Raw genomic sequence first — 13870 nt, forward strand, 5'->3', positions numbered from 1 at the left:
TGTCCCCCGCAACTTGCGATCACAAATATGTACCTCCTTCCGTGACAATGCCCTATATGGCTATGCCAAAGTTTTCAAAACTTACAAACATATTCGCCATTGCTCCTACTGGCGCGGAATGCCAAGTTTTGTTCAAAAATTAGTTATGTGCTGCCATGACTGTCAGCACCATAAATCACTGCTTTTCCGCTCATCCGGTGTGCTTTAGCCTCTTCTGTGACCTGCCGAACCTTTCGATCGGATCGGAATTGATCTCTATGGCCCGCTACTGATAACATCAGATGAAAATTGGTGGATCACAGTCTCTGTGGACCATTTAACACGCTACGCTGAAACCACCACCCTTCCAAGTGCCACTTCGCATGACGTAGTGTCCTTCGTCCTCCATCACTTCATACTACGACATGGTGCACTTCGAGAACTACTACGTGACCGAAGTCGAGCCTTCCCATCAGAAGTCTTCACAGCTCTGTTTTCTGAATGCCATGTTGTCATCGCAAGACTACATCACATTTACCATAGACTAACAGGCTCACGGAGAAATTTAACCGCACCATGGCACACCGTGGCACAGTCTACAACCGGATTTTCACCTTTGTTCCTCCTCTATGAACGCAAACCTTTCCACACCATCGACTCTCTCCTTCATACCGTCCTGACGCGTCTGAATGCCCACCTGTGTCCGATGCTACCCGACAAGCGAAAGAGTGCCTTAAACTCGCACGCACCTTTGCGTTACAAGAAGAACAGCGCCAGAAAGAAAAAAATGCTGGCTCCCCATGAAGCCACATCTATTCCCCGGGACCACTCGTATGGCTGCCTATTTCCTACCAAACCCGTGGCCTTTCCTCAAAACTTGTCCCAAGGTACGAGGGCCCTTACCGCGTTTTGGAGCAAACCTCGCCGGTGAATTTTCTAATTAAGCCAGTTTCCCCATCTGACGACATGCGCCGGCGTGGACGTGACATTGTCCACGTGGCCCGCCTTAAGCCCTACTACATATAGCCCTCTGCCTCCAGACTCTTAGGTCGCCAGGATGGCTTTTTTTCGGTGGGGGCAAATTGTGAAGAAGAAAACGCATCGTTCGCAAGCAGCATCGCCAGCGCTTGGGTACTGGGTTCTTGGCTCGTCTCGCTCGCCTCGTGCTGATCGTCGCCGCCATCTGCCTGAACGCTGCTCTGCTCCGATTGTGTTTTATTCGTAGAGCCACCGTCGGAACACACGTCAATAAACCCATTCGCACATATTAGAAAGAAAAATTAGCATGCATGTCATGACCCAACCGGCAGAGTACTCATTAAAAATATAGACAGGGCGTGAGCACGTGTCATTCTTTTTGGTTCAAAGGAAGTGGAAGTAGCTTGGATTATTTGGAACATTTGACCTTAGGTTCTAAAATTTACTATACTTATGGCATATAAGCCACTATAACTAGCTTTTAAATGTAAAAATGCGACCAAAACAAAAGAAGAGAACATGCCAGAACTTTGTTGCACAAATTGTGGAGCTTTTTTTTTTCTTATTAAAATGGCACCGTTCTTTCGATTCAAAGGCATCATCTTAAAATGAAAGTAGAGCCCAAAAAAGATGTGACAATGTGACAATATCTTCATTTAACCATGAAGTGAGGCTTCAGGGCATGATGTGATATGACTTTATTTAGGTCCTGAGGAGACAGATCAAGTCGGTGGCTCTGCCCACGATGGGACCGAAGTCGAAGTTCAGTCACAGTGTTGTGGGCTTTCTGGACGGCCTGAAGTTGTGTGTGAAGGCTACAGCTCTTGAGAGATGCATCCCATTGCTCCTTCGTGATGGGCGGAGAGGCATTAAGGGCTTTGCACAGCCAGAGCATGTGATCGAAAAAACATGAGTCATGGCCTTATTTGGGGCACGACTGTGAATGATTGGGGTCTATCCGATAGCAATGAAGGTTTTTTTTTTTTTTTTTTTTTTGAAAGGTGTATTCATGGTATAACACTCCCCTACTGCAGTGAAACCACCTTTACATGGGGTTAGATGCGGACTAATGTACACTTATAAGTTCGTTTTGATTACTTGCAAATTTCCAAAATTTCGATTTCTAATTAAAGCAAACTCTTATACCTTAATATTTGTTTGAATATTACAAGTGCTCAAATATCAGTGCAAGCCTAGTTTCAGCCCTTTCATGACCAAAACAAAAGAAGAGAACATGCCAGAATTTTGTTGCACAAATTGTCTTTTTTTTCTTATTAAAATGGCACCGTTCTTTCGATTCAAAGGCATCATCTTAAAATGAAAGTAGAGCCCAAAAAAGACAGGACACATTATTTTTCAGACAATGCACCAACTCGCCCAGCAAACTAATTTATCAATGGCGTTCCTTTATTTCACTAATCGTGTAGAAGCCGATAACTTGAAGGTGGCTTCACCGCATGATATTACAATGAAAAGTACCAATAAAATGAAAGACGAGACACAAATGTCTCAACATGAACAAGTGTAGCCATTTAGCGTCAGGCAACACAAGCGTGACAAGTATCGTCTTCATTGCTTTCGTGCATAACCAGTTTTTGAGGATGACTAGTACACCATCGTTATGGATCACTTAGACAATGACATGACCACTATACCCATCGACAGCAAGAAAAGGATCAGAAATCCAGGAATACGGTGGAGACTGGCATAATGAGTGTGTAAACTGCATTTCGGGGCCACTAATTCCCGAGGTGCCACTCACGATATGGTGTCCACGGTGCGGGCATGCCGGTTGCTCCCCCAGGCGGGTATGGTGGCATGGCGGTTGCGGCTGTCAGGTACGGAGGTTGGCCTCCCATTGTTGGTGGCATCACCCCTGCTGCGGGACGGAAAAAACCTCCAGCTGCACCTGTACATGGGACAGGGGTGGAATGTCATCTTCCAACTTCTGTAGGATCTGTAGTGACGACAGTGAATACGTTCACCACTTATGTAAACCAAAGGAAACATTAGATGAAAGAAATTACTCACAAGGCGCCCAAACAAGGTCTATAACGAAGCATGCAAACTAGAAAGGAAAACAACACTACCTGAAAAAAAAAAAAAACCCTCCGTAGCACAACTCTACCAGCCGGCAGCACTTACAACAAAATACTCTAGTGCTCTGAAACACATAAAATATCCTTCGCAAGTATTATCAAATACTGGCAAGCAACAAAGGGCAAAGTCTATTTGGTGTCTCATACCTCAGCTGCCAGACTCTGGGGTGGTTGTTGCCAGACTGCCACCAAATTTGGCAGAGCAATTTGCCTCTGTAGTTGTGGCTTCTTAGTGAGGGTTTGGTGTCGCCCGCGGTGCATTTCGCAAGTACGTGAGCTACGTCGGCTGTTTTAATTAACGTAATGAACGTAAAACGCATGTTGCAGAAGTCGGAGTGCATTCTCTTGATGCGTGCACTGCTGTGAAATTAAGAGATCATGTCGCAGAGTTGGGGCATCAAAGACGCGTCGTCCACCGTGCATTTTGTGAGTGGTGTGGGATGAACTTGTTTGCGAGTGTGTGGGTGAGAAAGAATTGCGCATTACAGAAGTCAAGGTGCGTTCCCTTTCTGTGCGCGGAGCTGTGCAATAATTAAGAGATCTCATCTCAGAGTTAGGGAATCAATGACGCGTCGTCCGCTATGCATTTCGCGAGTACCTGTGCGATGAACTTGTTTGCAAGTGCGTGCGCGACGTAATTACCAGAAGGAACTGCGCGTTGCAGAAGTCTAGGCATGTTCTCTTGCTGTGAGCGCAGCTGTGCAATTAAGAGATTGCGTCTCAATATCAGGGACGACGGGGAAACTAAATAGTCACAGCAAGCGGTGTGCTACCCCCCCCCCCCCCCCTTTTTTTCACAGCTGATTATGTCGCACGACCACGCACCACAACAGGGACGCTACGCTTCCTCTAGCTGTGTCAGCACAAGACATATCATTCAGACTCGTGTACATATCAAGAATAAACGTGCCAAGGCTGGATAATTGGTGTACGTTGAACCATTGCGAGTGATCAGCGTGTAGTGAGAAATTTTTGCCATTTTATTCTTATTTACCCTATTTATTTTTATACTATGCTCTTGAGCTGAAGACAATAAACATTCATTCGAATCGTGGTCGTTAATGCTTATTGTGGGTGGGGCCCTGCAGGCGACGATGGCTTATCGGGCGGGCTCCTACTTACAGATACACGCGAGTCGCGATTCATTCGCTCCAACTGTGACGATGAAGCAGCCTTCCAAGCATATATAGCTGTAGCATATCAAACGAACCCCAATTATCCAGCTTTGGCACGTTTAGGTATTCATATGTACACCAGTTCGACACAGCTAGGGGAAGCGTAGCGTAACTGTTGTGGCACGTGGTCGATGCGGCATGATTAGCTGAGAAAAAAAAAGGGGGGGGGGGGGGGGCAGCGCCTTGCCTCTTGCGACTCTATTGAGTTTCCCCATTGTTCCCAATACTGAGACACGATCTCTTAATAGCACAGCTGCGCACACAGCAAGAGAATGTGCCCCAACTTCTGCATCGCACGGTTCATTCTGGTAATTACGTTGCACGCACAGTCCAGAACCCAGAACAAGTTCATCGCAGACGGTTTGCGAAATGCACAATGGACGACGCGTCTTTGATTTTGTATGTGCAAGACACGGTCTCTTAATTGCACAGCAGCGTACGCAGAAAGAGAACGTGCCACGACTTCTGCAACGCGGGTTTTACATTCATACTGCAACGGACTCTAAAATGAACTCTTTTAATAGGTTAACGTAGGCAGGGCGAACTTGTGCCCGTGAATAATAACACAGCTAGATTGTCTCAAGGATTCACTCCTGCCTCTTCTTCTACGTTCTTCCTGTTTTTTCCAACACGGTTCGCGCGCAGCTGGGTCCCGCAGGCTCGAGCGTCGCAAACCATCTAGAGGGCACAAGTATCGGCTAGCGCGCGTAATTTGAAGTCACATTGTGTCATTGCCCCCCTTTCCAGAAAGCATTGTCCCGATGCTTGTGTCGAACTGGTTGCATGGCAGTCATTCACAAACCCTCGTCGGGGATGTCGTTAACGTCAAAGAACGTTGTATCTTCGGCATTTCATTGCCTGTCGTGATATGGTTTCATCATGGCGACATGGACAGTTTTCGTGCGATGCAGCCGTCGGGATGAAATATCCTGTCCCTCTGGCATAACTTCGTAGTTGAGCGAGCCGACGCGGAGGAGCTCTCTGTAGGGACTGAAATAGCGGCGAAGCAATTTTTCTGACAGGCCACGTATTCGTACAGGAATCCACACCCATACTCTGTCTCCTGGTGCGTACTGGACATCTCTTCTTCGCAGATAGTATCGATGCGTGTTGGTTTTCTGCTGTTGGAGAATGCGATATCGTGCCAGCTGTCTGGCTTCTTCTGCTCTTTGTATGTAGTCGTGAACGTCATAGTAATTCTTGGGCGTCTCGTCAATAGGTAACATTGCATCTAAAGGAGTTGTTACCGTCCGGCCAAAAACAAGTTGGAATGGCGTCATCCGTGTTGTCTCTTGCACAACAGTGTTATAGGCGAATGTTGCATAGGGTAATATTTTATCCCAAGTACGGTGTTCTATATCAATGTACATTGACAACATATCAGCCAGCGTTCTGTTCAGTCGTTCCGTAAGACCATTTGCTTGCGGATGATATGCCGTCGGTTTCCTATGACTGGTGTGCGTCAATTTCATAATACATTTCATCAGGTCGGCCATAAATGCAGTCCCTCGGTCCGTGATCAACGCTTTTGGAGCTCCATGCCACAGTACAATGTTGGAGACGAAGAATTCGGCTACTTCAACGGCTGATCCTTTAACAAGAGTCGCTGTCTCCGCATATCTGGTTAAATAGTCAGTCGCAACTATTATCAACCGTTTTCCCGATGACGACGTAGAAAATGGGCCCAGTAAGTCCATTCCCACTTGTGTGAATGGGGCTACTGGTGGTTCTATCGGTTGAAGGAGACCTGCTGGTTTTAGCGGTGGCGTTTTAGGCCTTTGGCAGTGCCGGCAGGTTCTGACATAGTGTCGTACAGAGCTAAGCAACTTCGGCCAGTAGTATTTAGTGCGGATGCGTGCTGACGTTCTGCTTACTCCTAAGTGTCCAGCTGATGGATCGATGTGGCAAGCCTCCAAAATCTCTGGTCGCAGAGGTGAAGGGACGACAAGCAGGAATGTCGCTGTATTGTTGTCAAAGTTCCTTTTATACAGGATGTTGTTTTGTAGGACGAACACTGACAAGCCGCGGACAGAAGGTCGTGGAACATCGACAGACTGTCCTTGTAGGTACTTGATCAAGAGGAGTATCTCAGGGTCGGATCACTGCTGATGTGCCACCTCTGATGGTGTCACAGCTCCCAAGAAAATAAAATCTTCACCATCCTCGGTGGAAGCAGAAGCAGCAGGTTGAATCAGAGCACGTGACAAGCAGTCCGCATCACTGTGCTTGCGACCTGACTTGTACACAAGCGTGATATCATACTCCTGTAATCGCAAGCTCCATCGTGCAAGCCGTCCACATGGGTCCTTGAGATTAGCCAGCCAGCATAGCGAATGATGGGCGCTTATAGCTCGAAAAGGCCTACCATATAAATATCGTCGAAACTTGTTGCTGATAGCCCAGACCACGGCCACGCGTTCTTTCTCGGTCGCTGAGTAGTTCACCTCAGCTTTCGAAAGAGTGCGAGTGGCATACGCAATGACTCGTTCTTGCGTTTTGCCATTGAATGAGCTTGGCCCCAAGACCTAAATTGCTTGCATCCGTGTGGATATCGGTTTCCACTTTCTCGTCGAAATGCGCCAGAACAGGATGACTTTGAAGGCACTTTTGTAGTTCATTGAAGGCATCCTCTTGTTCGGCAAGCCATACGAAAGGCATTTCCGTTTTTGTCAGCCGCGTCAGTGGTTCAGCAATTTGTGAAAAATGTTTAACGAACCGTCGATAATAGGCACAGAGACCTAAAAATTGCATAACAGCCTTTTTGTCTGTTGGCTTCGGAAATCTTGCTACGGCCTCAGTTTTTGCAGGGTCTGGGCAGACGCCTTCTGCACTGATGACATGGCCGAGAAAAAAGAGCTCACGGAAGCCGAAGTGACATTTGTGCGGTTTTATCGTCAAGTCCGCTGATTTGATCGCAGTGAGCACGGCCCGGAGCCTTTCCAAATGTTGCTCGAAGGTAGCAGAGAAGTCTACAACATCGTCGAGATAAACCAGGCATGACTGCCATTAAGCACTGTGTCCATGGTAATAAGGGCTGCAGCACGAGCACGAATATGCTAGAAGAAACAGACAAAAGGCGAGGCACGGAAAGCAAAGAGGACAACACGAGCGCTTCTCTTTGCTTTCCGTGCCTCGCCTTACGTCTGTTTCTTCTAGCACATTCGTGCTCGCGCTGCAGCCCTTATTACCATGAATTCAAACCAACTAGCCCAAATAGCCATTCTTCTTCACTGTGTCCATCATCTGTTGGAATGTGGCGGGTGCTGAACAAAGGCCAAAAAGGAGTACCTTGAACTCGTATAAACCATCCCGTGTCACAAACACTGTCTTTTCGCGATTTCTTTCGTCAACTTCTATCTGCCAATACCCACTTTTAAGATCCAATGAGGAAAAATACCTGGCATTTCGCAGCCTATCCAGAATGTCATCAATTCTTGGCAGAGGATAAACATCCCGTTTGGTGACGGCATTCAGCTTCCGATAATCAACGCAGAAACGTAAGGTTTGGTCTTTTTTCTTCACAAGAACAACAGGTGACGCCCATCGACTTGATGAAGGCTGGATTACATCGTCTTTGAGCATTTCTTTAACCTGATTACCAATAGCTTCTCTTTCTCTTGGTGACACTCAGTAGAAATGTTAGTGTATTGGCCTCACTGACTCGTCGACAATGATGCGATGTTTGGCGATAGGAGTGCATCGAACCTTAGATAACAACGAGGAAAATTACGCGAATTCCCTTAAAAGACCCTCTATTTGCTCTTTTTCGCTAGTTAGTAGGCCTGGCTCGATGTCGATGGCTGCAAGGACACACTCCACGTCTTCGAAATCAGACTCATTGGTTTCGAAAGTGCGCAGCTCCGTAAGCTGGACGAAATCATTCAGACTGGTGATGACGGTTCCTTTTGCAACGTGCTGCCCCTCATTTCCAAAGTTTGTGAGTAGAACATTTACACATCCGTCACGTAACTTAACAAGGCCTCGTGCCATGCAGATCCCTTTTTGGAGTAGTAAGGCAGTGGTGTTGTCAGCAAATCCTTTGAATTCACTGAATTCTTTGTTGGTTACTGCGACAGATATGCTCGATCTTGGCGGCACCATGACGCCATCATCTGCAATACAAAGGTCATATACGTTTTCTTCCGTTTCAAAGGTAGCAATCGCGTGCCTAGTCGAGAATGAGACGGAAGATTCTCGCAAGTTAATTACAGCGCCATTAGCTCGTAAGAAATCCATGCCGATAATCAAGTCTCTTGAGCATTCCGGCAGCACAATAAAACTGGCGACGTACGTGAAACCCCGTATTCCGATTCTTGCTGTGCATATTCCAGTAGGGTCGATGAGGTGCCCTCCTGCTGTGCGAACTTGTGGGCCCTTCCAAGGAGTCAGCCCTTTCTTCAGTATTTTAGAAAGTCCGCTACTCATCACTGAATAATCTGCGCCGGTATCTACCAGTCCGATGACTTCGTAGTCGTCAAAGAACACACGTAAATCGGAAGCAACGTCACTATCAAAGCACCGGTTTCTGAATCGGTCGTCGTTCAGAGTCAGCAATGGATGTTTTTCTGCATTAGCGTCCACAGCGGCCTTGCCTCCACAGGTCGCTGACTCTAGTTTTCCCGACGCGGGCTTGGGAAACGAGACCTTGGGGAGCTTGCTGAAGGTCGGGGGCTAGGCGATCTATACCTCCCCGTTGTCGTTGCATGAGGTTGGTGTCGTTCGAAGCCACTTGAGGTTTGACAACCTGACAGGTATTCTTCAATTTCGAAGGGACGTTCACCATTTCGTGGTCGAGGTACATTAACAGGAAAAGCACGTAGTCCTGCCTGGCGGTAGTGGCACGTTCGGTAGAGATGACCAGGCTCCCCACAGTGGTAACACAGCGGTATCCTGTCGGGAGTGCGCCAGACATCGCTCTTCCTTAGTCTCCTCTCTGGCGTTGGCTGCAGGGTGCTCGACGGCATCGGGTACTGCATAGGTGTAGCCGCCGCGACGTCCGCACGTACTGGAGGTCCTCGTAGTAGCACATCAGCATACGTCATTCTCGTCTCCTGTTGTAGTGGCGGCCCTGGCTGTGCATTGCTCGAAGGTTCGCGTACCACCTGCCTGACCTCCTCACGGATCACATTAGCCAGAGACGAAAGCATTGGAGCGTTCTGGTCAAGACGCTGCTTCTGCAGCTCTTCTCGCACAACAGACTGCACCAGCTCGCATAGTGCTTCCATGCCGTTACCAAAGACTTGTGGCAACATGTCCAAGGAAGAGACGATCGCATACCGGTTGTATAACCTTGCTCGCTGTTGTAGCGTCCTTTCCGTTGTAGTCACCTCAAAACGAAACTCGGCGACGGTGCGCGGCGGGCTTCGAATTAGTCTGGCGAAGAGTTCTTGCTTCACGCCTCGCATCAGATGGCGCAGCTTCCTGTCTTCGCTCATATTTGAATCCGCTCGGCGCAATAGACGAGACATGTCTTTCAGATACATGGCGACAGTTTCGTTACTTCGCTGATTTCTTGTCTGGAGCGCAGCTTCAGCTCTCTCTTTGCGGTCTGTGTTCGGGAAAGCAGCGAGCAGCTCCCGTCGAAAATCATTCCACGACTAGAAGGTAGCTTCGTGGTTTTCATACCACGTTTGCGTGCTATCTTCCAGTGCGAAGTAAACATTTCCAAGTTTGCGCTCTTCCCCATATTTGTTAGCCTTTGCGACGCGTTCAAAGTGTTCAAGCCAGTCCTCTGCGTCCTCGTAGCTTTCGCCGTGGAAAGGCTTTGGTAGCATTGGCTGGTTTACTACAATGTTGGCTGGAGTGACCTGAGCTGTCATGTCGGTTGCATACCCGTTCACAGCTATTGATGTTCCAAGGGAAGTCGATACAGGTGAAAATTCAGGACCCTCACCACGTAGGCGTCGACTGCAGCGCTGATGAACAGGCGTCAGCTCGTTGGGTCGAAATCGCTGTGGTTCTGGACTGTGCTCCGTCACTCGAGAGGGGCTTGGCATCACAACCAGCACTTCCACCAGATTTGTAACGCACTCTCCAATGAACTTTTTTTAATATGTTAATGTAGGCAGGGCGAACTTGTGCCCGTGAATAATAACACAGCTAGATTGTCTCGAGAATTCACTTCTGCCTCTTCTTCTACGTTCTTCTTTTTTTTTTCCAACACGGTTCGCGCGCAGCTGGGTCCCGCAGGCTCGTGCGTCGCAAACCATCTAGAGGGCACAAGTATCGGCTAGCGCGTGTAATTTGAAGTCACATTGTGTCAATACCGTTAATTCAATTGGCCAACTAAGCTCACGCGCTCGCGAAATGCACCACGGACGACACCAAACCCTCATGAAAAAGCCACAACTACAGGGGCGAATTTCTGCGCTAAATCTGGCAGCAATCTAGCAACAACCACCCCAAAGTCTGGCAACTGGGGTATAAGATGCCAAATAGAATCTTGCTATAATGAGCGCCTTCAAAGTACCAAAGGTACTTTGAATAGAAATAGAAATAGAAAATTTAAGGACATGTTAGTGCATGCAAAAGTGAATCTCATTCTAGTGCCTAAATAAGACCTTGCTCCCATCCAAGATGCAAGACATGCAAACTTCTTCAAGATGACATGATAGTTAAAAGTACCGGAAGAGATTATGTGCATCATATAAAGTCTAGCTTTACCTGCACTGGTGCAAACGTTATCTACATGATAAGATGGTCATAAAAGCGAAACAGTGGCTACTTGGGCTGGTTGGTATTGCATTTTGAAAGAAATTTACTTTGCGGAACTGAAGTAGATAGCTTTCTTGAACTTCTGCACTTTTATTTGCAGTTGACGTTCATCACGAGAAATGACAAATGGTACATTCAAAGACAGGGCGTGTGTATTGGATCATGTTTAGCCACAGTCCTCAGTGACATTTTATTAGCTTGTTATGACAAACGCATACAAGCGAGGCTTGCTGAGACACATACCGTTAAGGTATTTCACTACGTTGACAATTCTTTAGTCTTTTATATTGCAGAACAGTGTGACACAAGGCAGCACGTCGACGAGATTTTTAGCATTTTTTTTTAGAACATGACTGATCTGCAGCTGACGACGAAGTTCCCAGACAATAACAAACTTAAGATTTTTAGACCTAGAGCTTATGTTTCTGCCGGAACACTTGTGCTGGCAATACGCTCCCCGCTCGAAGAAAGCCCTGTTACCCTTTAGTTCAGTGCACTCCAAGCTTGTTAAGCGAGGAATTGCCAAAGCATGTATAATGGCATCATTGTCAAGGTCTTGTCATCACAAGGTTCAGAGCAGTTTTGGCAACCAGGTTAACAGACTTAAAAAGGCAGGCTTTCCTGATTACTCGCTCTCGCGCTTTGCAGAATCACTTCTGAATGTATTAAAGCAGGGCAAGAATGCACGGCATGCATCTCAGGACGAGCTAAAGCCGGAAATGTCTGCCATTCCTTATGTGCACAAAATTTCCCACAGCTTAAAAAGAATCGTGGAAAAAACTGGAGTAATGGTTGTTTTCACGGCAAAAAATAGGCTGAGCTCTCTTTGTAAAAGAGTTAACAGCGAAGGATCTTTAAGTGTCGGGAGCAATAAGAAGCACGCAAAGATGTTTCAAGAGTGTATTATAGGTGTTGTGTATCTGATTTATTTATCATGTGGTCGACACTACATCAGTCAGGCGGGGCGCTGTCTGAACGATCGCCTTAGGTAGCACGCAAATCTGATGCACGGATTAGTGGGCAGCCACTTGGCAAGTCACTGTGCAAATTGTGGGTGCACCCCGAGGTTTGATGAATTCCAAGTAATGGCAAGATATAAGAACCAGAGGGCACATGAAATATATGAAGCTTTTTTTATTCGTAAAGCAGAAACTGAGTGTGTCAGTGCACTGTCTATAAATCTGTTAGATAATCAATACAAGTATCTTTTCAGTTAAGTTGTCAATTAAATATTAGAATAAGATGGTCTGGCGCATGCACTATGAGTCTTTTCTTCTGTGTGTGATCTCCTCGCCATCTTGACTGTATATATATTCCTGCCATCTGTGCAATAAAATTGTTTGTAAGTGTGCGTTCAGTCCAATCTCATTGCTCTATCTTCTTTCTCAAACGTTCCCTGCGCACTAAGAAAAGTAAATTTCTTTCAAAATGCAGATGGTCACAATGTCACAAATGGTACATTGGCAAAACTGGACTGCTTGTTAATTTTAGATTAGACGGTCATCATGTGGACACGGCAAAGAAATTACTGAAAGCAGTGGCACAGCTTTTCATTGCATCAGGACACAACTACACAACTACAATGAACTCAAACTCTACATACTTCAATCAAACTTTCGATCCGCAAGAGAGACAGAAAATGTACGGAGTCGTACCTTATTCACAAGTTCAATACACTCCCGCCAGTAGGTATGAACATTTCTAAAGGGGCTTTGGAACGCATTAAGTATGGTACAAACACCAAAAAAAACACTGAGAGTTAAGCCTTCTGTCTTGGAATTTTGAACCTACTATTGTTAACTATTACTGACAACCAGAATTCAGTGACACATGTAAAATCCTCACTTCCCCGCCCCACTTCCTAATTTTCTTTTTATTCATAGAACACCTGTTCCTTTCTCACTCTCACACACACATATCCGTTTTGGCCTCTTCTTTCTACTGAGGGGTAATTCTAGACGCCTAAAGCACCACAGGAAGAAATAATCACAGAGAAAGTAATTATTACTTCTAGGCCTCTTCTTTGTTAGGATGGAGCAGAGAGTACGAAGCGTAGACGCGCTAGCACTACAGAAATTTGCTCTGTGCTAGCCTTGAGGAAGACAAGTCCGCTTGTCGAAATGTCAGCTCTACACAACCCCTGTCTACAGATTTTTTTATCCCAAGCTTCCATGTTCCCCTTCCTACAGTTTTTTAGTTCTTTCAACTTCGTTACATGTCACACAACAGAGAGAGACAAAGAGAATAAACGTGCACCACAGCACTGAATTATAGTCCATTGAAGAATGTGAAAGCCATAGTTGCATATCCTGTTAAACCTGCTTATAACGAACCTCTATACAACGAATTCCTTGACATAACAAAGTTTTTTTATTCCTCACCGTTTCTCCATAGAAACACAAGTATTTGCGACCTCTATGTAACAAAGTAACAGTGGGAGACAACCTTGCTATAAGAAATTTTCTCCACGAACAATCTAGAAATTTTGCTTTGACTTTTGGCATTTTGCTACGAGCATGCATCTACCGCAGCTGCCCTGCCACCGACAAATGCGAAGCGGCGGCGACGCGCACGGCGCACCAGGCAAGCGCGCTCTTCTTATTGCGCACTAGTGGGCGCGAGCCTGGCAGGCAAGCCTGCATCCCATGAGCCGGCGTTAAGGTGAGCTACAAGCGGCGTTGCCGCCATTCTCGGAGCCACGGGGGCATGCGCGGGTGTGCCCCCTCCCTGTTCCAAACAGATAAAAAAAGGAAAACTACTTTTGCACGTTGGCAGTGCCACGCTTTTCGTAAGCGCCACATATGTGGGACTGCACTGCATATGGAGGACGCTTTAATCAATAGTTTTGCGTGGTATCTGTGTCTTGTGTTCGTGTTATTCGCTCTTCCTTTTTGAAGCCGAGCGCGCGTGCATAGTTTCACTGCC

General features: G+C 46.6%; 1 protein-coding gene across 2 annotated transcripts in view; it reads right to left on the bottom strand.

Moving 5' to 3' along the window:
* TSG101 (tumor susceptibility gene 101) overlaps nt 1–13870 on the bottom strand; it is a 282331-nt gene that overhangs the window by 107438 nt on the left and 161023 nt on the right. For both annotated transcript variants that reach the window (XM_075882468.1, XM_037418098.2), the window contains one exon: nt 2720–2866. In XM_075882468.1, the coding sequence (XP_075738583.1) occupies nt 2720–2866 (147 nt within the window). The remainder of the gene's footprint in view (nt 1–2719; nt 2867–13870) is intronic.

The sequence above is a fragment of the Rhipicephalus microplus genome, unplaced genomic scaffold (genome assembly GCF_043290135.1).
Source record: "Rhipicephalus microplus isolate Deutch F79 unplaced genomic scaffold, USDA_Rmic scaffold_12, whole genome shotgun sequence".
NCBI lineage: Eukaryota > Metazoa > Arthropoda > Arachnida > Ixodida > Ixodidae > Rhipicephalus > Rhipicephalus microplus.